The sequence below is a fragment of the Papio anubis genome, chromosome 1 (assembly GCF_008728515.1).
Source record: "Papio anubis isolate 15944 chromosome 1, Panubis1.0, whole genome shotgun sequence".
Lineage (NCBI taxonomy): Eukaryota > Metazoa > Chordata > Mammalia > Primates > Cercopithecidae > Papio > Papio anubis.
In genome coordinates this window covers 18,584,118-18,606,440 of record NC_044976.1, presented here as the reverse complement: position 1 = coordinate 18,606,440, position 22,323 = coordinate 18,584,118, and the positions used below count along the sequence as shown (strand labels likewise).

Here is a 22,323-nt window from a genome sequence, read left to right as displayed (position 1 = left end):
TTTTTAAAAAGACTGGAAGATGAGAGGCACGGCTGAGTCCCGGAGCAGACTGAGCCACCTAAGAGGGGAGGAACCACTGCAGAGAAACCGTGTCAAGCCTTTTTGAAGTTCCAGGGGGAGAACAAGAGAGTGGAGGCTCCTGGTGGCTGGTGACAGGTGCTGATTTGTTCTGGGGAAACAGCACAGAAAAGTGACTGGAGAGGAGGCTGGGCCAGAATGGGATGCAGGCAATGGAAAGGACTCTCAAGACACAGTCCTGGGCTCGCAGGCAGGACTAACCCCAAACCTGTCCCCCCAGGAGCCTGCAGAGCCTCTGCCCTGACAGGGGATACCTCACCTCCTCTCCTTGCAGCTGCTCTTGGCTGGGAGAGCAGAGAACAGGGGACAGGAGAGAAGGCCCCGGAGTACTGAAGCTGAGGCTGGGATAGTCTTCATTTGCCTCTTTCCTCAGCCCTTTTCCTGTTCTCTTGTCTTTTCTCTCTTTCTCTACTTCCTTTCTCCCTAGCCCAGTCTCTCACCTTTCTTCATCCTCTGGGCCTTTTCTTCTTCCTCTCTTGCCATGATTCTTCCTTCTCTGTCCCTCTTGTCTTCTCTTTTACTTCCTCTCTTCTTCCCTCCTTCCTGCAGCTATGCCCTCTTCCCTCCTTTTTCCTGTCCCCAACCAGGGCATTAGAAATGCATCCCGGTCAGCCTGATCTGATCACTGCATATTGTATGCATGAATCAAAATATCACATGTACCCCAGAAATATGTAAATTACTGCATATCAATAAAAAGAAATCTAGCTTCTTTGCCTCACGTAGAGAAAAGCCAATCTCAAGTATAAATAAACAAGCAAATAAAACAAACCACACTGGCCCCCCCGCCTCCCTGCCATCATCTGGGCCTGCCACTATTTGCTCAGGGTATCTAAACATCAGCCAAAATCAAAGAAACAGTTTTAAAAATCTATTGTTGAAAATTTCCAAAATTAAGTAGACATGCCTGTACAATAGCATTTCCCAAACTGTGACTTAATAAACTCCAGGCCTTTAAGTTGGGAGAGGTGGTTCCGTGATACAGTTAAAAGCACAGACTGAAGCCCATCTGCCTGGGTTTAAATCCTTGCTCTGCAGCACGATAGTTATGTGACATCGGGCAAGGGCTTAAGTCCTTCTGTACCTCAGTTTCCCTCTCTGCAAATGGTAATAATAAAAATAATACCACATGCTTCATAAGTTGTTGTTAAGATTAAATGCCTTAAAATGGAAAGATCTTAGGACAGTGCCTGGCACTTAATAAGTGCTCTATAAGTGTTAGTGATTCCTAGAAGTATTGCACGAAAGGAAGTTTGAAAAACGCCCAATACTTCTTGGCTGCCATCTTGGAAATAACATGATAGCACATTAGAGGGTCGGGAAGTCCTACAGCAAAAAGACCTGTATGACTCTGTTTACCTTAGTAATCCTCAAACTTGTTTTTTACTATAGTACTCCCAATCTCTTCTTTTATGCACAAAATCTGAGACACTCTCACTTTTTGAGTGGATCACAGTTTGAGAACTGCTGATTTGGGATTATTCACTGGAGACCATGTTGAGTGAAGTAGAGCGAGAAAGCATTATCTGAGTCATCAGGAAGACACAGGGTCAAATGCCAGCTTTACCCTCCCCAGCCACAGGGCCCAGGAAGTGTGTGGGCAGGCCCCGAGAGGAGAAAAGGCTTGCCCAAGGCCACACAACCAGTTAGGGTGAGATTCAATATTATTACACTGGATTTCCAAGCCTAGACCTTTCCATCACCCTCCTCTTCCTCATTATCAAATAAAGGCAGGAGGTCTTTGTGTTGTTGCTGCTGGGGGACGGTCCCTCCTCATCTGCTCCCTCCCTGGTTGACTTTTCATGCCTTTCAGGACCTGGGCTGCAGTGCTCACCCCAAAGCACATGCTTTTCTCCCAATCAGAGAGAGGGAGGAGGCGAGATATCTTCAGTTTCCCACCCACCAAAAAAAAAAAAAAAAAAAAAAAAAAAGAGAGCTAAGGTATTTTTTAAAAAACAGCTCCCCACATAAGCAGAGTGACCGAGCGTAATACTTTTGAGAGATGACTTGTGTGCCCTGTCCCTGGTGCTGAAACCTGGATGGGCACCTGGGCAGTGGTCTCCAACCCCGGAACGGGCTAGAAGGGCTGCTACAGAATCTCCTGTGGGAGTGGAGGGGGGGTTCCACTTAATTCTGTGATTTCAAGGTCTTGCATCTCACCTGTTGGATCAGAATCCCCTGGAGTGGGCACCTGCCTTCCATATGTTTGAAAATCTCCTGGGGGGCAGTGCTTTGGGACCACACTACCTTGGGGAGCATTTATGTAACCCAACCCTGGTCCACCTCTCTCATGGATCATTGTTTGTCAGTGATATTATTTTCTGATTTTCTGAAAAAAATTGTAATTTTGATATTCTTGCAGGAAAGAAAACTCCATGATATATTTTCCCTATTAATGGAGCAGATTTTATGGCCTGTTGACAGTTCTATTATTTTTATGGCAGTAGCAGTTTTTTCCTACTCTGGGGACTTTAGGATGCATATTCCTAGTGAATCCATATTTTTGGTCCTCTGGAGTCCACAGGAGCTAAATGAGGCTATTCTCACTCCATTCCTTCTTTTGGCCTGCAGGCCTTGTGGTTTACAGGGCTAGAATGGTCTTAATTATGTTCGCGTGTTCTGTCTCCATGTTGCACTGCTCCAGGCAGAGATGAGAAGCTTCTGTTGTGGTATTTGTTCTTTCAGGCACTTCTCTTTCCCCCTGGGATCCTCAGGAAAATCCTCCTTGATGGAGAAAGAGTTACATTGAGCGTCCTGCCAAGAAAGATGCTGGCGAGATGGGGCCAGAGACCTTCATTAGCCTGTGATGAGGCCCCTGGGCTCTAATACTGGGGAGGAGGGTGGATTCTACCGTTGCATCCTGTCTCATCCTCTTATCTGATGTCCCAGATGCTAGAGCAGATAGCTCTGAGGCCACAAGGAAGTATACAGTCGTGGTTACAAGCACAAGATTTGGAACCGGACCTGGGTTCAAATCCTGGCTCTGCTTTTTGCTAGCCATCTGACTTTGGACAAGTTTTTCTTCTTTCCCAGTTACTGGGCCTCAGTTGCCTAATGTGTAAAATACAGACAGCACTACACATGCCTCAACAGGGTTGAGGTAGAGATCAAGTAAGAAAACAGATATAAAGTGTCATCCTATAAACCATCATAGCTTATTATAGTCATACAAATGGATCTCTACCCAAGTGATGATGGCAAACTTTAGAAAGCATTTACATCTTATTGTGATATTCTTGGAGCCCTGCAAACTTCCACTCCCCATATGGAGTAGAAATTGAGTTCTAAGAATGAAGATGAAGGCAGATGTCTGAGGTCATGAAAGGGCAGGGATGTATGTTCAGATCAGAGCATTGATCACTGCTCTTTCTCAGGCCTCTTCCCGAGGTAACTCTAAAGGGCAGTCCAGTGAGAAAGAAAGGAAACCATTCCAGGGTTGGAAAAGGTCACTGAGTTTCCCCCAGCCTCTAGCATAGAAGCCCTTGGCTAGCATGGACCTGGGGCTGCTTGGGTCTTAGGGTTGGCCTGAGGGAGCAAAGCTGGGGTGCCCCTGCCCCCTTTGCACAGACAAGAAGATGGAAGCCCAAAGGGGTCAAGCGACTTTGCCCAAGGCCATAAGGTTAGTTGGCAGCAGGATCAGGGCGCCCTTTTCATTGCACCACAAGACTTCCTTGGCAGCCTTGGTGCAATGTGTCCAGCCACTGGCTTCTGTCTAAAGGAAGAAAGATTCAAGGAGACATGGATTCATTTCTGGAAAAGTGGATTGGATTGGTTCTGTGGGGCCCCCAAGGAGTAGCAGTACAGCTAAAGAGTTAGGAACTCAGTGGCACTAACGAGAAGCACTACGTCGGTGTTGTGGTGAGTCGATAGGACTATCCGTGGTGATACCTAGGAGGATACACTTTACTTCTTTTATGAATGATACTTTAGGTCTGTGTTTATTCACATGCTAAGATGTTGAGTAAGAAAGTGAAGAGGCTACACTATTGTCAGGAATAGTAATAGCCTAAATTGTATGCAAAATTGTATACGCAGACTTCCAGTGATGCAAGGAGCTATCTGCGCAACAGTGAGCTCCTCATCACTGGAGGTGAGCAAGCCCCTGGTGGGGATGAGGCAGGGAGGACTCGGGCATCTGCCAGAGAAATGGCCCAGCACCCCGATGCCCATAATGCCCACTCTCCCCCTTCTCAATTATCTGGCTCCCGCTCACTGGGGGCCCCTGTTTTCCAAAGCAGCAAGCAGCCTGCGTGGTAATTACTTTTGGACTTATTAAGCCTAATTATCCCCTAATCGCATACAACCAGTAATTACTGTGGCTGTTACCAGGGGCCTACCCATGCAGTGCCGCCCTTAGCACTGGCGTCCAACACCCAGCTGGGGCCTGAGGTGGAGCTGGTGCTCCCTTCCGTGGGTTTGGGGGCGGAGGTGTTGGCTGGGGTGGGGCTGCTGCATCTGAGATCCCCAACCTGGAGCCCCTTCAGCCTGGGTACTGGCTGGTGAAGGAATCGCTCACAAATGCCAGCCCTGGGGCTACCCCAACCTCCAAGCAGGCAGGGTCCTTCCAAGTACTCCTTTCCCAGTGATGGTTGCCCAGGCTGCCCTGCCTGTGCCCAAGCCATTCCCTCCTTCCGGGCTCTCTTTCTCTCCTCCTTTCCCCCTTCCTTCCCTCCAGCCTCATATCCACTTTCTTTTCTTCCTTCAAATATTTACTGAATCTCTTTTATGTTCCTGGCACTATTTCTAGTACTGGGGATACAACAGTGAAGGGAAAAAATGGCAAAAATCCGTGCTTTCATGGAGCTTACTGTCTACTTGGGAGAGACAGAGAATGAACAAAATCAGTAAATGATGCAGGGTATTAGAAACGGTTGAGTTCTATGAAGGAATAGAAAGCGGAATGTCAAGGAGGAGGTTTTCTTGGGCTGGAGGAGAAATTCAGTTTTAATAGGATGGCCAAATGCAGAATGGGGCATTTGAACAAAGACTTGGAAGGAGATAGGCTAAACTAGGATGACAGCTGGGGAATGTTCCAGGAAAAGGGGCCAGCCAGTGCCAAAACCTGAAGGTGCAAGCAGGTCTGGCACATTTGAGGAGCAGGGAGGGTGTCCTGGTGGCTGGAGCAGAGAAGCCAGGGGGAGAGAGGTGGGTGAGGAGGTCGGAGCTGCCAGGAAGGGGTGGAGGGCAGATAGTAGAGCCTGCTGGGGGAGTTTAAAAACTTTGGCTTTTCCTCTGAAGCAAACTTCTGAGCAGAGAGGTGAGCACTTTCTTTCTTTTGTTCTTTGAATCGGAGTCTCACTCTGTCGCCCAGGCTGGAGCACAGTGGTGGGATCTCAGCTCACTGCAACCTCCGCCTCCCGGGTTCAAGCGATTCTCCTGCCTTGGCCGGATGCAGTGGCTCAGGCCTGTAATCCCAGGACTTTGGGAGGCTGAGGCGGTCAGATCACAAGGTCAGGAGATCGAGACCATCCTGGCTAACATGGTGAAACCTCGTCTCTACTAAAAATACAAAAAATTAGCCGGGTGTTGTGGCACGCGCCTGTAGTCGGAGGTACTCGGGTGACTTGTACTTTTATAGCCTCCACTCTGTCCACAGGGATAGTGGAGGTTAAGGGGGGCAGGAGCCCAGGGAGGAGGAGCTGTAGCCGCAGTCCCAGTGAGAGAGGGTGGGGCTTGGGCTAAGCGGCAACGCGGAGCAGATGGCAGTGGGAGGAATCTGGAAACACCTTCAAGGTGGACATGGCAGGACTCTCTGAGGGGCTACATAGGAGGTGTCAGAGAGAGGTGTCAAGAATGGCACGAAGGTTTTTCCTCCACAAGTGGAAAACTGGAGCCGTTTCCTGAGCTGGGGCACAGCATGGGTGAAACAGGTTCTAGAGGGGAGGGCAGGGGTTCAGTGTCCGGCCAGTTGAGGTCCCACGTCCAAGGAACCTGTCAGCCTGTGGGTCAGAGGAGACGGAGCTGGCTGAAGGTCTGCAGGTGGGAGCCCTTGACACGTGGATGACTGGGAAGCATCTAGGCGGGCTGTGCTCATCTAGTGAATGAATGAGGCTAGGAGCCACGAGATTCAAGGTCTGAGCCCGGCGCCTCCAGCGGTGAGGCTGGGGAGATGTAGGGGGAACCAGCAAAGGAGACTGGGAAGGGGCATTCAGAAAGGCAGAGGAGAAGGACAGCCCGGGCCAAGGAAAAGAAGCCTGGCCAGGAGAAGGGAGGAATCTCCCAGAGCCCTAGGGGACCAAATTTTGCTTCTTCCACTTCCCTGCTGCGTCCTCACACCCTCCATCTCTCTCTCTCTTCCCCAACTCCCTCCTTCTCTCTCTCCCCCATGCCCTCTCCCTATTTCCTTCTGTGGCCTTCTCTGTCTCCCTGGGGCTCCTTCCCCGGGCCTCTCCCTCCACCCCTGACTGCCCGGCCCCTGGCAGCGGGTCGCAGGCCGCCCGGGCGCGGGGATCTCGGGCCCCCGCTGCACGTGTCAATCCCCAGCGGCGGCGGTGTCTCGCCCCCAGCTCGCGGGCCCCGTGCCGCGCCTCCTGCCCTCGTAATGCGCTCTAATATTTATTTACATGACTTTCAGACTATTATTTATTAAGGTATCGCTGCCAAGTGTGCGCAGGCTAATTGCTCTTAATGTGCCCCCTCCCGGTTCCCACGGCGACGCCTTTGTGAAGGCAGAGCCAGCGACGCTCGGAGCGGGGAAACCGAGGACCAAGGGCGCGGAGGCTGCCGGGAGGGCGGGGGACCCAGCGGGGTCGCGGCGGGGCGTCCGCGGGGCGTGCGCGGTCGGGGCGCGTAGGGTGCTGGGAGCGCACGGGGGACGCTGGGACGCGGGGAACTCGGAGTGGGGGTCGCGGAGCTGCAGCGCGAGAGGCAGAGCCTGGGCTACATTTGCTGACTTGGCGTGGGGCGGGCGGCCCCGAGCACGAGGGGCAATGCTGGGAGCCCAGGCGGGGTCTTGGCGCCAAGTTGGGGACCGTGGGACCAAGGGAAGATGCGGGGCGCCCAGGCGGGATCTTCGCCCAAGTTGGGGACCTTGGGACCTAGGGCTGGTGCGGGAAGCGTGGGCAGGGTCTGGGCAGAAGGTGGGGGACCAGGAATGCGAGGCCCGGCGGGAGCGAGGACCGACGGGTGGCGCTTGGGTCTGGTGCGGGCTCGTGTGGCCGCCGGCGGACTGACCGACGGCCGCGGGGCCCGGGGAGGGGGGCGTCGCCTCTCCCAACCCCACCCGTGTAGGCGGCGGCCTCGCCTCGCCCGGATCTCCCGACGTCAGCAGCCGCAGCCAGAGCCGGAGGGAGCGGTTTAATTGGCAGGATTTTGGGTTAAAGACAGCTGTGGCTTTGCGGCGTTTGTAGGAGGAGGCTGGGGAGGGTGCTCGTTGGAGGAAGGAGGGGTGAGGGCAGACCCTCCCCGGAGGAGCGTGGAGAGGCCGGACAAAGCCAGGGGTGGGCGACCTATTGGGACAGAGAAGCAGATGAAGAGGGACATAAGATATAGTCCAGCAAAGCCAGAAGCCAGCTGGAGGCTGGAAAGACCCAGAAGGGAGCGGGAGCCTGCCACGCTGGCTTCCGCCTCCTGCCTGGTGGAGGCCCTCACCCCTCACCCCTGTTGCCGGGACCACCCACGCCCTATGCATTAGTACTGCCCCACTCTAGGCAGTCGTTGTGGTTAGGAAAGGGGCTAACTTGAGAACACTGATTCATTTAATTTTATTATTGGTACTGTGTGTAGTGTCTGCCAACTCCTAGGCCTTGCTGGTGTCACCCTGAAAGTTCTCTGGGCTGGGAATCACAGCTTAATAAAATCCAGGGAACTGTGCCCTGCCCCTCCCACCCCACTCAATAAAGATGGATTCAAAGCCAGCTGTGCAGGGGCCTCCTGGGCCCCTCTGCTGAGCCACACTGGGCCAAGCACATTTCTTGGTGTGAACATGAGTGAGGTAGGCATGGTGATTTTCCGGATGGGCAAACGAAGGCCCTGAGAGGTAAAGTCACTTGCCCAGCTAGTGAGAGGCAGATGCTGGCTGGCCAGAGAGGTCAGCCCAGAAGCTCATGCATGATTTGCTACCCAAGGCCAGACTTCTGATTGACGGTGGTTGTAATTTCTTCCTGTCCCAAAGCCTGGAGGGATGTTGTCCTGGTGGCTGTGGGACCTTCTGGCACTGAATCTGGGTGCTCTGCCTGGTTGGTGGTTACTGGAGGCTCAAGGTGGCTGTTTGGGTTCCTGGAGCTCGTTTCTCCATCCCTGGACCAGGTGCACCCATGCTGCACTCTGCCACCTGAAAGCTGGGCTTTATGGCCTGAGGAAGAGTCCGTGTCTCCAGGAAAGCAGACACAACCTCACAGCAAGCAAGGGCGGGGTGGAGGCATTCTCCTTCACCCTCTCATCCTTGAATGCTCTCAGGTCTGGAAGCAAGATATTTAACGTACAGCCTCGGAGCTGGAGGGAACCTTAGGAGTTATCCAGTTTACCTCCCTCTTTTAACAGACAGGGAAACTGAGGCCCAGAGAGGCGAAGGGACTTGCCTAGGGGCACATAATCTGTGCACCTGTAGCGAGCTGTGCCTTCGCTGAATGATTACTGGGAGCCGTGGACAGCCGGTCCCCCCATCTTATTGCAGTATCCAGGGATCTGGGTTTTACTACCAATTGGGAAGGGCAGCAGGGTTTGTCTTCTGCAGGCCCCACCTGTTCTTCCAGCCTGTTTCCAGATCTTGCTCCCCTTCCATCTAGGGTTCCCTGCTGCCCTGAGCCCTGCCTCCACCATCCTAAGTATCTAGCTTGTGTGCATGGCCCCTCTGCCGTCACTTATCTCTAGCCCTCACCTCTACGTGTAACACATACGTTTTCACGGTGGCTCTTTTGAAGACATTACCTGTATTAGTCCATTTTCTGTTGCGTATAACAGAATAACTGAAGCTAGGTAATTTATAAAGAAAAGGAATTTATTTCTTACAGTTATGGAGGCTGGGAAATCCAAAGTTAAGGGGGTATATCTGGGGAGAGCCTTCTTGCTGGTGGGGACTCTGGTGTCCTGAGGTGGTGCAGGGCATCACATGGTGAGGAGGCTGAGTGTGCAGATGGCAAATGTGCTAGCTCAGGTCTTGTCCTTTTTTTTTTTTCTTTTTCTTTTTCTTTTTTTTTTTTTTTTGAGATAGAGTTTTGCTCTTGTTGCCCAGGATGGACTATAGTGGCATGATCTCAGCTCACTGCAAACTCCGCCTCCTGGGTTTAAGTGATTCTCCTGCCTCAGCCTCGTAGCTGGGATTACAGGTGTCTGTCACCATGCCTGGATAATTTCTTGTGTTTTTAGTAGAGGTGGGGTTTCACCGTGTTGACTAGGCTGGTCTCAAACTCCTGACCTCAGGTGATCCACCTGCCTTGACCTCCCAAAGTATTGGGATAACAGGCATGAGCCACCACACCTGACCCTCTTCCTCTTCTTATAAAGTCACTAGTTCCCATCCCATGAAAACCTCTTAATGGATTAATCCATTCATGAAGGCAGAGCGCTCATGATCCAATCACCTCCTCAAGGACTCACCCCTCAATACTACCACATTGGGGATTAAATTGCAACATGTGTTTCAAAGGGGACAGATATTCAAACCATAATATTACCCTAGAGTAGCTCTAATGTGAGAGCTTTCGGCCCAGTGAAGGCAGGTGTTTGGGGACCTGAGTGATTCTGTCCCAGGGCCTATCCCTCCCAGGGCCTCGGTATCTCCATCCATAAAATGGGGGTGGGGGTGAGTGTTTGGAGGTTTCTAAGCACCCTTTTTAGGTCTGACATCTTGGGAATGCCAACAGTCGGAGCAGCTGGGACCTGGGTCCCCCAAGCCAGAGGCTGTCTGCTGCTTTTCCTGCTGGCCTGTGAGCAGGTGTGTGATGAGCTGGGGAAAGGCAGGAAGATGTGTCATTGATTTTCCTCCTGTGTCTTGAGTATCCTGATTCCCAGCTGCCTCCTCAGGGAGAGACAGGAAGAGTTGGGCTTCATTTGCCTTCTGGAGATGGTATGGGGAGAGGGACTTGGTGGGCAAGACGAGAGGGAACTTGCAGTCCCAGCAGTTGAGCAGGGAAAAGCAGTTCTTCCATTACCTTGGGAGAAAATGAAAAGCTCAGTAACAAATTCTCTCCTGTCTTCCCTTTACTTGGCTGTGTTAGCCTAGCCTGGTAATACCTGATACTCAGTAGATATGGAGTGAATTCACAGGTGGAATGAGTGAATGAACGCATGAATGCTTTTAAAAGACTTGACTCCAGAGAGGGTCAGACCTGGGTTTGAATCCTGCCCCATTGGTTTCTAGCTGGATGACCTTGGGTAAATTAGTTGATGTATCTGAACTTCAGCATCCTTAATTCATAACACCAACATGGTAATCTGTAGAGTTGTGAGGAGCAAATGAGAGGAATCAATGGAAAGACCTCGGAATCCTGTCTGACATTTAAGACTCCCCAGTTATAACTTTGGATGATTTTCACTAAAGATGGAATGATTGGGTCAGACTTTAACCTTGCACTTGAGCATACATATACTGAGCAGCTAGGATGTTCCAGACCTTGCAGAGGGCCTAGAGATGACTGAGGCCAGGTCTCTTCTCTCAAGTTGCTCATAGTTTGATGAGGGAGACACATGGCCCCACAGCCCTGAAATGCCATTGGGAAGTGCTTGTAGCAGGCATTACCTAGAGTATGCACAAAGGGTTGTGGGAGCAGAGGTTGGAGAGGTCCAGTCTGCCCTGGGGGTGCCAGTCAGGGAAGGCTTCCTGGAGGAGGTGAGCTCTGCATTGAACTTTGAAGGATGACAGGAGTAGAGTGTGCCCCTGGGAAATGTCCCTCATAGGCAAAGTGAACATGCAAGGACTTGGATGGCTTGTCTGGGGAAGCCTGAGAATCTGGTCTCTATCCTGTTTTGCTTTGTCAGGAGGTCTCTTCTAAGTGCCTTTCACCTAACAGCATCCTGCGCTGGAGGAGACTTCCAAGTATGATTGGAGCTCCCAGTCCGATGGGGGAGACAGGACACACATACGTGCAATAAGGTGTGCCCTGTGAGGCTGCTGCTGAGAGGAACTCTGGGAAGTGTTCGTGAGAGTGGCTTCCCGTGGAGTTCGGAGGAGGAGGGGGTACCAATAGGTGAAGAGGAGTAGGAGTGGGCCGAGCAGGGAAGGACCAAGAGGTCACCTTCTCCTTTCCAGCCCCAGGTGAGCTAGTGTCACATTTTTAGCAGAGAAGAAAGACTGTTGACAAGGGACAGGAATAGCTTCTGAAGCCTCCCTTCATCCCTGCCGCTCCTCTTTCCACAGATGTCTTTGGTAGGAGCTGGCCCGGGCCTGGAAGGCAGTGCACGCCCACAGCGCCCTCTGCTGAACGGTATCAGAACAGCAGGCTTGGAGGGCGAAGGCAATTCCTACAAAGGATCCCTGGTTTCCTACCCAGTGGGGAGCCCCGGATTCTGAAGCCAGGAATGAAGGGTAGATGGAGACTGGGTCAGCACCCGGGAGGGCCCGTATGTGCAACCTGGAGGATCTTGGAGCTTGGGAGTAGCGCAGGGGGTGGTTAGTTCAGTTCGGGATGGCTGAGGAAGACGTTTTAAACAACTTTCTCTGCGATCTTACTGAGGGCTCAGGAGCTGGGGACGGCCACCATCCTGGGTATCCAGCGCCCCTCCTTCCCCCAGGCTAGGAGAGGAACCCCTCTCAGCAGATGCATCCCAGACTACCCTTATCTCACTTATCATAGAGGACATGTGCCCCCTTCCTCCTCCCAGGCCCTGGATCTGGGGTTGCTGGACTTGGTGCATGGGTGGTCTGGAAGCTTCTAGGATGAATTCATAATTGGGAGATTCTCGGTGAGGCTCAGATGGAAATGAGGGCACCTGCTGCTTGATGACAGAGCAAAAGAGCTTGGCAGAGCTAGGCTGGACTCAACGTGGCATTTTCTCTCCGTTTCAGACCAGGATACAGATTAATTGAGCCCAGGGGAGCTCGGGTTTCCTGGGGCAGGGGGCAAGCAGTGCCTCGGAGGGAGTCGGGTACTGTGGGATGGAGGACCCAGGAGACCCAGAATCCTGAACTGTCAGGCTGACTTCATTGTCTACTACAGAGTTCTTGAGCCCAGAAGCCCCAAGAACCTGCTTTCCTCAATGTGTTCTACACCGGCGAGGGACCAGGAGACCCTAATTGCCATCCCAGCAGGACACACACACACACACACACACACACCCCTGGCCTTTACAGGATGCACAGTGGAGGAAAAGAACAAAGAAGCACGTGTCTTACAAAGGCAGAGGCAGTGCCAGGTTCATAGAAGTCAGTGAGGTACAAAGGGGACATCAGGTCCCCCCAGCAGCCTGAGCCATGGTGAGGGCCAAGGAGAGGGCTTGACTATCACAGTGACAGCCCATTATCCAGCTGAACATCACCTAGGAGGGCCATGCATGTGAACAGGGTCTCTGTTCACCATGTCAGCTTCAGCCTGGGGGCTCCTCCAATTTCTCCCGTTGGGAGCCCTTAGCACACCACTCAATGCTTCTGGCCTATTGGGAATTCCCATTATAGTCCCTTGTTCTCCCTCAAATCTAAAAAGGGATGATTGATTTTGAGGAAACAAGGCAAGTTGCTAAAGGATTTCTAAATGAGCCTTGTGTTTGATTTTGGGGTCAGTCTGTGTGGGTTCCAAGACAAGATGGTGGCTGGTAATGATTTTCAAATAAATATATTTTGTGATCACGAATTGCTTCTGGGAGAAATCTGAAATATGGCAAGCAGCTCAGGACAGACACTGCTGCAGGTGCCGTCAGTGCCTTGCTGCAGCCCCTTGGCATGTTTCAGGTCAGTGCACTTGGGCCTGAGTCCCATCTGCCAGCACCTGCATCTCTTTCTTTAAAAAAAAAACCAAAAAAATCAGTTTCATGGTTCATCTTCCTAATTTCAAACCAAATGTACTTAAAAAAATATGGGTTACCCTTTGTAATTTAGACCGTCTCTATTCCATAATGATATGTCCTGGTCATTTATTATTACAGAGGTCTTGGAATAGTAGATAGCATATCTGGAACTTTAACATCTGCAAAGATACTGTATGCATGTCTCAATCATTTGTGCAGGGGAGGTGCCAGGGCTGAAGGAAATGCATGGTAGACATTGCATCATGTTCTCCTTTTATTAGCGCCAGCGCCTACCTTTCTTTGCCTGGCGGCTTTCTCGCGGGCTGCAGGAGCCTTCTCAGCTGGTGCACCTGTGCTAGACCAGAAACACCAAGGAATGAATCCTCCAGAGTGGCCCTCCCCAAGGGCTGAGTGGAGCTGGTGTACATGCACCCCGTTCCTTCACTGTGAGCTTTGGGGTGTGCATCTACTCTGACTCCCAGAGTTACCAGTGGGGCGAGGGTCCACACTTGTAGCAGTAACCTGCTTGATAACCTTCCCTTTATTGGTGTTCTTTGCATTCCTATTTCACTTCCATATTTCCTGAAGGGTGCTTTCTGGAATCACCCAAATAAACTGTTTGCACTGAATCCTTGTCTCGGGCTCTGCTTTTGGAGGAACTGCTGTGACCAACTTGTTCCAGGTTGACCAGAACTATGCCACTTTTAAAACCAAAAGTCTCACATCCTGGCAACCTTCCTCAGTCCCCAGCACACTGTGACAATTGGTCACCTTATGGGGAACCTGAGCAAAGGCAGATGTGACACGTGAAGTGAGGCAAACAGATCACTGAACTGCCAGTTTGAAAACCAAGTATCCTTGGCTTTGAGAACAAAATATCAGACACAAGTATAACTTTGTCATATTATCAGGTTCAACAATTTTTATCAGCTCAAAGCCTAGAAGAGAACAGTAGCCACCATGTACAAAGAAGCCATTTCTTTTGAGAACAGACATATACACAGCCCCAGGGTAGGATTTGCTGAGTATCAGTAGACATTAGACGGCTGACATCCAGGACTTCCATGACATCTATGTAACTGGCTACCAGGCAAGCAGGTGATGCGTATCCCAAGAAGAAAGTGTCACAGGCACTGTGGGGACATTACAGGTGAGGAGGCGAGGGCACGGGTAGCGTGTTGTAGGCACTTGAGGCTCTGACGGGGACAAGCACCAGCCATGCCACTTGAGCCAAAGCCACCTGGGCAGATAGTGAAACTATACCACATGTGTCACCACAGTCAGCGGCATTGAGATGAGGCGCTTTGCATTGGGACGCGGCTGTAAGCTCAAGACGGCTGGCCCTGAGCCAAGGAGATTTGCAGCATGAACAGGAGAAAAATCCCACCTCGTTGGGCAACCCGGGGAGGCAGTGCTGTTGAGAGGCTAAAGTCAATGGGCTGGGAGCAGGGCTGGACACACAGGGCAGAGAGGTCCACAGTTGGGAGCTGTAGGCGTGGCCAGGAGCTGCTGCCAAGCCTCTGACCTTGGGCAGATCTCTGCGGATCAGATTACCCAGCTGCAAAATGCCACACACACCCCTGCCCCGGTTATTTTTACACTGGCATTGCAGAGCATGCTATGTTAGTGCTGAAGAATATGTCCATCTTTTTTCTGTTGACTTCTCTAGTCTCTGCTAGATTGGTGAGAAAAAAATCTTCCAAGTGCCAAGGCAATGAGCACGTGCCCCATTCCTGGGGTGGCAGTACCCTTCCCTCTCCTTTCCCAGGGCACTAAAAGTATGGAATGCATTTGAATCTAAGGACCACTTGGAGATGTTATAATGTGCAAATAGACATGCATTTGGGCATTTGGACCCCTGAATGACAGGTGCTGGGGTGTCACGCAGGATCCAGCCAGGCAGGTCAATGGGGCGGCCAATCGCAGGATGGGGGGCAGGCTGTACACAGACCGGGGAGACCCCTTTCCTCCTTCCCTTTCATGGGGAGTCCCTGCCAAGGAAAAGAGAAGGGGAGCAGTAGCATGGCCCTCAAATAAGGGTAGGGATTAACAGAGGGCAAGTCAGGATCTAGAGGAAACTTCCAGAAACCTTTTTTGACAGCTGTTCCTGGTGAACCAACTGGAAGGGAGAAGGAGGAATCCTTGCTTTCCATGTCTCTGAAGAGCAGGTGAAAGCCCACCAGGATCTAATCTTGGAAGCAGCTGGTCCGTTCATCAACCACAGCAAGTGGCAGTGAGTAGCAGCTAGGTCAGTGAAGGCCAGGGGAGGCCATTCATTTTGCTGAGAGAGAGAGGACTGGCTGGGGAAACGTGGGTGCCGGCTGGAAACCGGGGCTGCTTATGGGCAAGTCCAGTGTAAGTCTGCCAAAGGATGGGGCCCGATTTTCCTGGCATCTGGAGTTGGTGTCGAGCTGGAGGGCCTCAGAGACCGGGTTCTGCATCTGCGTGTGGCAGGAGGTTGGGCCCTCGGGGCACTCTGTTGCAGGGTCATCCCTGCTCCACCTGAACAAGGAGGCCCCCAGCACGAACTCCCCTCTGGCTGTGCAATACCATGAGCTATTGTGGTCATCTGTACCATACCACACCATAAAAGAGTGTCCGAAAGCTCAGGGGGCTGGCCATTAGCACAAGTGCCTAGGTAGTGCTAATGCGAGGCCACACCCACAGATGGCAGGACCATTCAAGGGCCAGTGAAGACAAACCCACTTACAGAACCAGGGAATGGGAAAATGATTCATGGAACAGAGATTCTTCAAATGTTCCTTGCCAAGCTCCAAAAAGGACAGGGACAGCACCTCGTATGTTCACCGTGGTACCCCAGTATGCCATGCCTGGCATATAGTAGGCTCCCAGTAAAGGCTTTCTGAATGCCAGTGCCCCAGGAGCCCTAAGGGAGATCTAGACCAGCATTTTCCAACCGAGTAGGCTGAGAAGAGCTGCTGCTGGGCCACCTGCTCGCAGCCTGACAACGCATAGTAACATATTAACGGGTCGGGTTGTCCTAACCTAAAGAAGTTTGTCTTCCTACTGCTTCCCCAACGTATTTGCCCATAGCACGGCTTCTAATAGGTGGCTTATTCGTGTCTTATCTGAGTGTTGGAAATGCTGATCTTGTGAACCCCCGTCATTCCAAAAAAGATGAAACAGGGGTTCAGAGAAAGCAAGTAATTTTCCAGAAGTCACATAGCACACTGGTGGTGGAGTTGGGACCAATGCTTGGATTCCTCAGCTCTCAGCTCAGTGTTTTTCCCACTGAGGGCAGCTTGGAGGCTGGGCTTTGTCATGCAGTGGCATTAGCCCTTTCTTCAGACAGTACAGGGCATAAATATTCCTTTGTATGACCTAGAAAGCAAGGGCTGGTTGAACAAGTTAAACCAGATTAACCCAAAGTAAATGAGACTGCAGGGGCAATGTGTTCCCTGCTTCAGAACCTTTAGAACTCTGTTAGCTTCAATGCATGCACTAATTACCAAAGGTTCTTATCTTTTCTTTAAAACGTGTCCCTTAGGTCCTCTGCCTAGCAATCCTGGTAGCACAGTTTTGAGGCTGCGTGTCATCTCAATACCCCTGAAGGTCTTTAAAAATGTCTCTTGTCCAGACCTGCCCCCACAGCTCTTGGGTTATTCACAACCAATGAAGATTTGTTCTTCTGCACCTTTGGGGCTGGGCATGGGAGCCAGGGTTGCAGACCTCAGCAGTTTTCTTGGGCCTCAAACATGTTGCAGAGCTCCAGTGGCTAGTGCCGGAGCAGAGTCTGAGGAACTTTCCTTGAGAAGTGGGTGGCGTGCCCGCCACCTTGCTGGATTTCTTGTGCTCCTGCTAGGCATCTTGTAGCACTAGTTCTATCCTGGCAGAGACCGATTCACTTCCAGCCCTGGCCACTGTCCATGCTGAAGCCTGGAGACCCAGAATCAGACTCATCTGGTGGGGCGGGGAGGTGCTGGACAGCCCACTTCTGCCTGGTTACATAGAGAAGGAAAGAGGCCCAGAACACACACGCCACTTGCTCAAGGTCACACAGAGAACTCAAGCAAATTCACAGTCATGAAGAAGGAAACATCTCAAAGGCAGAGAGTCTGGGACTGTCAGAGCAGGAGAAAGCCCCAGCTCCAGGGCACCTAGGAGGAGAAACCGCTTGCCCAAACTAGTACTAGGCTGAGACCTGAGTCTGGGCGTTCCGACTCAAAACCTGGCATTTTTTCCATTACTTGTGGTCCAGGAAGTAGATGCCACCCCCGGCCACCCTTACCCTGAAGCTGAGGCTGCTGCCTGCATAGCTAAATACTTTTTTTTGGCAAGGGATGGGGGGTGTGCAGGGAGATGACAAAGCTCTGCTCCCATCTCCTGGAAGCCTGGAGCAAGACAGCCCAAAGCCCTTACCCGCCTTGGTGGCACTGACTTTGAGCCAACACCCTGATTGGCGTCCTGCCCCACCTGGAGTCATGATGGCCACAGTGTCCAGGCTTGCCTGCCTGGATTCCTCCCCAGAGGGTAAGTCTGAAGCAGGGCCAGTTCACGAGGCAGCAATGGGATTTTATCTTAAGTATTCAAAAAGGCTGTGAGAATCCCTCCTGGGAGACTTGTGGCATAGCAGCAGGGTGAGGTGGAGGGGTGGGGAGTGGGGGGCAGGGCACTGTATCCTGTTGAGGCTGCCTTTTCTCCCCTTGTGCCCGGTGGGTGTTCTGCTGGAGCCTCCTCCCTGACTGCAGCCCCTGCTGGAGGCTGCACACCCCTCGAGTCTTCCTGAGGCTGGGGCTTGCGCCAGAGCCCACAGGACCCCATGGGTTGGTTTGATGAGCTAAGCTCTCAAGGCCTTCCCAGGAGGGAAGTCTGTGGAGCTTCACGCCAAGGTTGGGACAGGAATTTAATGAGGAGAGATTAAGGCCTTGAAGGAGGAGGCTTCCAGGGTGGATAGATTCAGCCTGAAGTCCCAAGCTAGTGGGGTTCCTTGGTGAGGTCTAGACCCACCTCCAGGGGAGTCAGTGGGGCAGAGGAGACTGGGCAGCTCAGTGCCAGCCATTAGGGTATCTGAGGCCACAGCACTCCAGTCCCCACACAGTGGGGCATCACACGGTGGGCTTGAGGGCAGGAAGCCCCTAGGGGATCCTGCCTAAAGTGTCAATTCATTCATTTCACCAAACAAATCAGGTCTCCCCTGGCCAGAGCGGCCATCCCCAAAGGCACTGCAGCCAAGCATGGCTCTCTGTTGCAAAAAGGTGCCTCTCTCCCACAGCGTGGCATGGCTCGAGAGGCCACCCTGATCCCATGGCGTGACCTACTTGGAGGTGCCTCCCTAGTGCCTCAGTACAAGTGATGCAGTTTGTTTTACCCAATTTCTAAAAGTATGCAAATTAAGGTGTTGTCTGGTGTCTTCATTGACTTCTGTGACCATGTCTGTTCTTTTAGGACTATTTTCGCACAGACTGCCACTTAAATCTAACACGTCAACTCACAAGGTGTCTCCCTGGTCCTGCCACCACGTCTTCTTAGTGAGGGAGCCGCTAATGATCTGTAAGTCAATACTAGCATGTACTAAGGAAGCTTCCTAGCCAAAACAAAAGGCCCCCGAGCGACTCTTTTGAAAAGCGTTGAGAAGGATGGTTCTCCAATTGGCTTTTAAGTGGGATTTAGGGGGTCCTAGGCTGTTACCTTGGAGACAAGAGCCTGTCCTACAAGCACCAGACTGGCTAGTCTATATGTGCCTCTGCAAGCCTGTAGGCCTGGTTACTTGCGGTCACTGGGTCCTCTCATCTGCCCTTTTATTCGAGTGGGCATTGCTGTGCCCACGTGGTCTACCTCCAGAGAGGTCTCAGGCTTCCACTGCGACTTCCTTCCCCAGCCCCAGCAGCAGTCGGCCTGGGACTGCCTGCATGGGCAGAAAGGAACCGCTGAACCATTTAAGATCCACTCCACTTCCCTCATCTCACCCTCTTATTTTATAGATGAGGAAACTGTGGCCCAGATAGAGGGCAGGGACTGGCTTAAAGTTGCATGGCTGGATGGTAGCAAAGTTGGGATTGAACTCAGGCCTCCTGGCTGCCAGTCCAGGGCTCTTTCTAGTAACTGATGTATTGGCTACAGCTCCAAAAGCTCCCCAAACCAGGCCGACATGACCCTACCCATCCCTCTCCTCCCCACCCTTCCCTCCACCCAGCCTCCCCCTCACCCAACTACACATAATTCGGGTTATAGCAGAGCATATTGAACTTGAGATTCTCATCCCAGTGCCGCAGAAGCACAAAAAGCTGGCGGGCAGCAGCCTTGAGTGTGCCCTGCGTGCGGCCCTCGGGTACTTCCTGCTGCTCCAGCCATGAGTTGGCCTTGGCGGCCACCAGCTCCCACTCAGTGAAGTAGGAGGCCGAGCTGTGCTCCAGCCATGCCAGCCCCACCACCGTGGCCCACAGCTTCCCAGTGTGCTCCATCACTGCCTTCGGCTCCAGGTCCAGCTTGCCCTTGGTCAGAGGCTCCAGGGAGAAGCTGTCACAGGACAGGTGCCGAGATGGGGAGCTGGTGCACAGCTGGGGACTCGGGGTCTTGGACTCAGACGGGCGGGCGGTGAGGGACACTCGGTGGCAGGTGAAAGGGGATGTCCACTTGAGCTTCTCCATGGGGATGTGTGTGGCCTCACAGAAGGCTTGGTTGAGCAGGAAGGCTCCGGAGGCCCGCTGCAGAGACACCTGTTGGAGCGGGGGAAGCCCTTCAGTGGGCCTCAAATATTTTAGCCCAGGGAGCCCCAGGCCATGCAAAAGCCTGGATCCATGTTGCCTGTCCCACCCTGCCTGCCTGGGGGATTTTCAGGATACCCAGGTCAATTGAGCATCTCTATCCTTTATCCTGCAGACACTTCAAACAGATCATTCTCCAAGCCCAAGTCAACATCTTCACTGCATATTTGCCTCTTGTCCTAGGTGGGTGGGCCCAGCTCGACCACCGGAAATGTCCCCTGCCATGCAGTGAACTCTAGCAGCTCTCTTTCCTCTTTCTCCCTGTGTAACCATCAGTTTCCGAGTCCCAACAGGTCTACTTTCTAAATCGCTCTGCAATCCATCACGTGCTTCCTTATGTTATTCCTGCCTCCTCTTTCCTCCCCTCTCCCTACCCCCAATCCATCTGTCCTACATACACAGGGATCTCTATGAGGCATAGATCACACACTTTTTGGAGGCTCAGTTCAATGACTTCAGTGTCTCATAGACTAAGTCCAAAATACGATCAATAAAGCTCTGTACCGCCTAACCCCGGTTTGACTCTTACCCGCTCCAACTCCATTCCCCAGCTCTCAAGCTGTGTCTCTCCTCTGGAGGCCTTTGGCCAAACTCTTCATCCTGCAAGTCTTGGCTTAGCCTTGACCTTCTCCAAGAAGTCATGCTTGGTTCTGCTCCCCCTACCTCAAGCCTGGGCTAGATGTCCACCTCCTATACTCCGCAACCAAACGAGATCTCTCCCATTGCCACTCCCAACGGTTAGAATTGCCTGGTTCCTTGTCTGAATCCTATTAGACACTTAGCGCCATGAGTGCAGAAACTACGTTTGTCTAGTTCAATGTTTTCTCTCCCGGGTCTAGCACTGGGCCTGACTCAATAAATACTTGTTGAGTGAAAACATGCCTAGTGCCCAGTCGCTCTGGATATTTGGAAATTCACAATATTATGCACTTGGGTATGCAGGGACAGAAGAGGTATGCTGTGATGCTCAAACTGTGCCCCTCCTTCTAGCATCCTCTGTTTCCCAAGTCCTGAGGGGCCCCAGATGTGGCACGGCCAGTCTCCTTTGCTCCTTAATTCAGAGAAGCCCACTCCAGACCTGGGCCTCTCACCCTGCTGCAGCATGCTGGGGTGTCTGCAGACCCAGTTGCTAAACACGGTCCATGTTCCTGGGATGTTAATTTTACTCACTTATGAGTCATTTCAAAGCTTATTTTTATGTATTGAAAAACAGATACACATAGATGCGTGGAGTAGAATGCAAAATTCCCACGAATTTTTAAGGCAAAGATAGCAGATTGCAAAGAATTTTCGTGATGCTGGTGCTGGCTTCTAGCAATATCCCTAGGCCTCTGGGCAGGGGAGATTCATGCAAACTCCTTCTGCCATGCTAACTACTTGGGTGGGAAGCTCTAGGAAGCTTCAAAACTCAGGGGGATCTGAGCTCTAAGACCAAAGCCTTCTTCTCTTTGAGGAAGTGGAGAGGTGGGCAGGGGGATCACAGGAAGGCCCTGCTGCTGAGTGGAGCCGAGGGAGACTGACACCTGGGGTCAGGGCACTCACCAGCGGTACGTAGTCGAAGCTCTGGTTCCCGGAGGTCGACTCCATAGCTTTGATCAGTGGCTTGCTCAGGAAGCCCTTGGCTGCTCGCGTCAGTAGCCTGGACTTGTTGAGATTTAGCCTGTGCAGGTGAAGTCAGGTGGCCCTGGGCATCTCAACCTCCAGTGCCCACCCAGAAGCCCCTGAAAGTCAGGGTCAGAAGGGATGCAACAGATGGCTCCCTCCAACCTCCTTATCTGACAGCTAAGGAAGCGGAAGCCTGGAAAGATGGGCTTGAAGCAACTGCTCCAAGTCACTCAATGAGTCAGCAGCACCTGCGACTAGGAAGAGGTTAATGTTCTCCTGAGGACCCTCTTTTTTTGTCCTGTTTTGCTTCTAAGACAGGATCTCACTCTGTCACCTAGGCTGGAGTGACACGATCGTAGCTCACTGCAGCCTCAACCTCCTGGGCTCAAGCAATCCTCTCAACCTCAGTCTCCTGGACTACGGGCGTGCACCCATGTCTGGCTCATTTTTTAATTTTTTGTTGTTGTTGAGATGGAGTCTTGCTCTGTTGCCCAGGCTGGAGTACAGTGGCATGATCTCATTTCACTGCAACTTCTGCCTCCCAGGTTCAAGCAATTCTCCTGCCTCAGCCTCCCGAGTAGTTGGGATTACAGGCATGCGCCGCCACACCTGGCTAATTTTTGCATTTTTAGTAGAGACAGGGTTTCACCATGTTGGTCAGGCTGGTCTCAAACTCCTGACCTTATGATCCGCCCATCTTGGCCTCCCAGAGTGTTGGGATTACAGGGGTGAGCACCGCGACTGGCCTATTTTTAAATTTTTTGTAGAGACAGGGTCACACTGTGTTGCCCAGGCTGGTCTCGAACTCCCGGCCTGAAGTGATCCTCCTGCCTGGGTCTCCCAAAATGCTGGGATTACAGTGGTGAGCTGCTACACCTGGATCATGACCCTCTTTTACTATCATATTCTTGTCTAGCCCAGTGGTCAGAAGAGTTTTCTGTCAGCCCTCCCATGTGTACTTGCATTTGGAAAGATATCTTGGAAGTGTGGGAGATAAAGTAAAGTGGGGGATTTGAGGTAGGGTGAGGCCTGGAGA

At 52.1% G+C, this 22,323-nt stretch overlaps 1 protein-coding gene across 5 annotated transcripts in view; it reads right to left on the bottom strand.

Annotated features, from left to right (window-relative positions):
- Positions 1-13,861: 13,861 nt before the first annotated feature.
- Positions 13,862-22,323, bottom strand: part of VWA5B1 (von Willebrand factor A domain containing 5B1) — a 68,288-nt gene continuing 59,826 nt past the window's right edge. For all 5 annotated transcript variants that reach the window (XM_003891255.5, XM_021936874.2, XM_009200921.4 and 2 more), the window contains 2 exons: positions 21,225-21,342; positions 13,862-19,634 (listed from right to left, as the gene is read on the bottom strand). In XM_003891255.5, the coding sequence (XP_003891304.1) occupies positions 19,128-19,634; positions 21,225-21,342 (625 nt within the window). In that variant the 3' untranslated portion in view covers positions 13,862-19,127. The remainder of the gene's footprint in view (positions 19,635-21,224; positions 21,343-22,323) is intronic.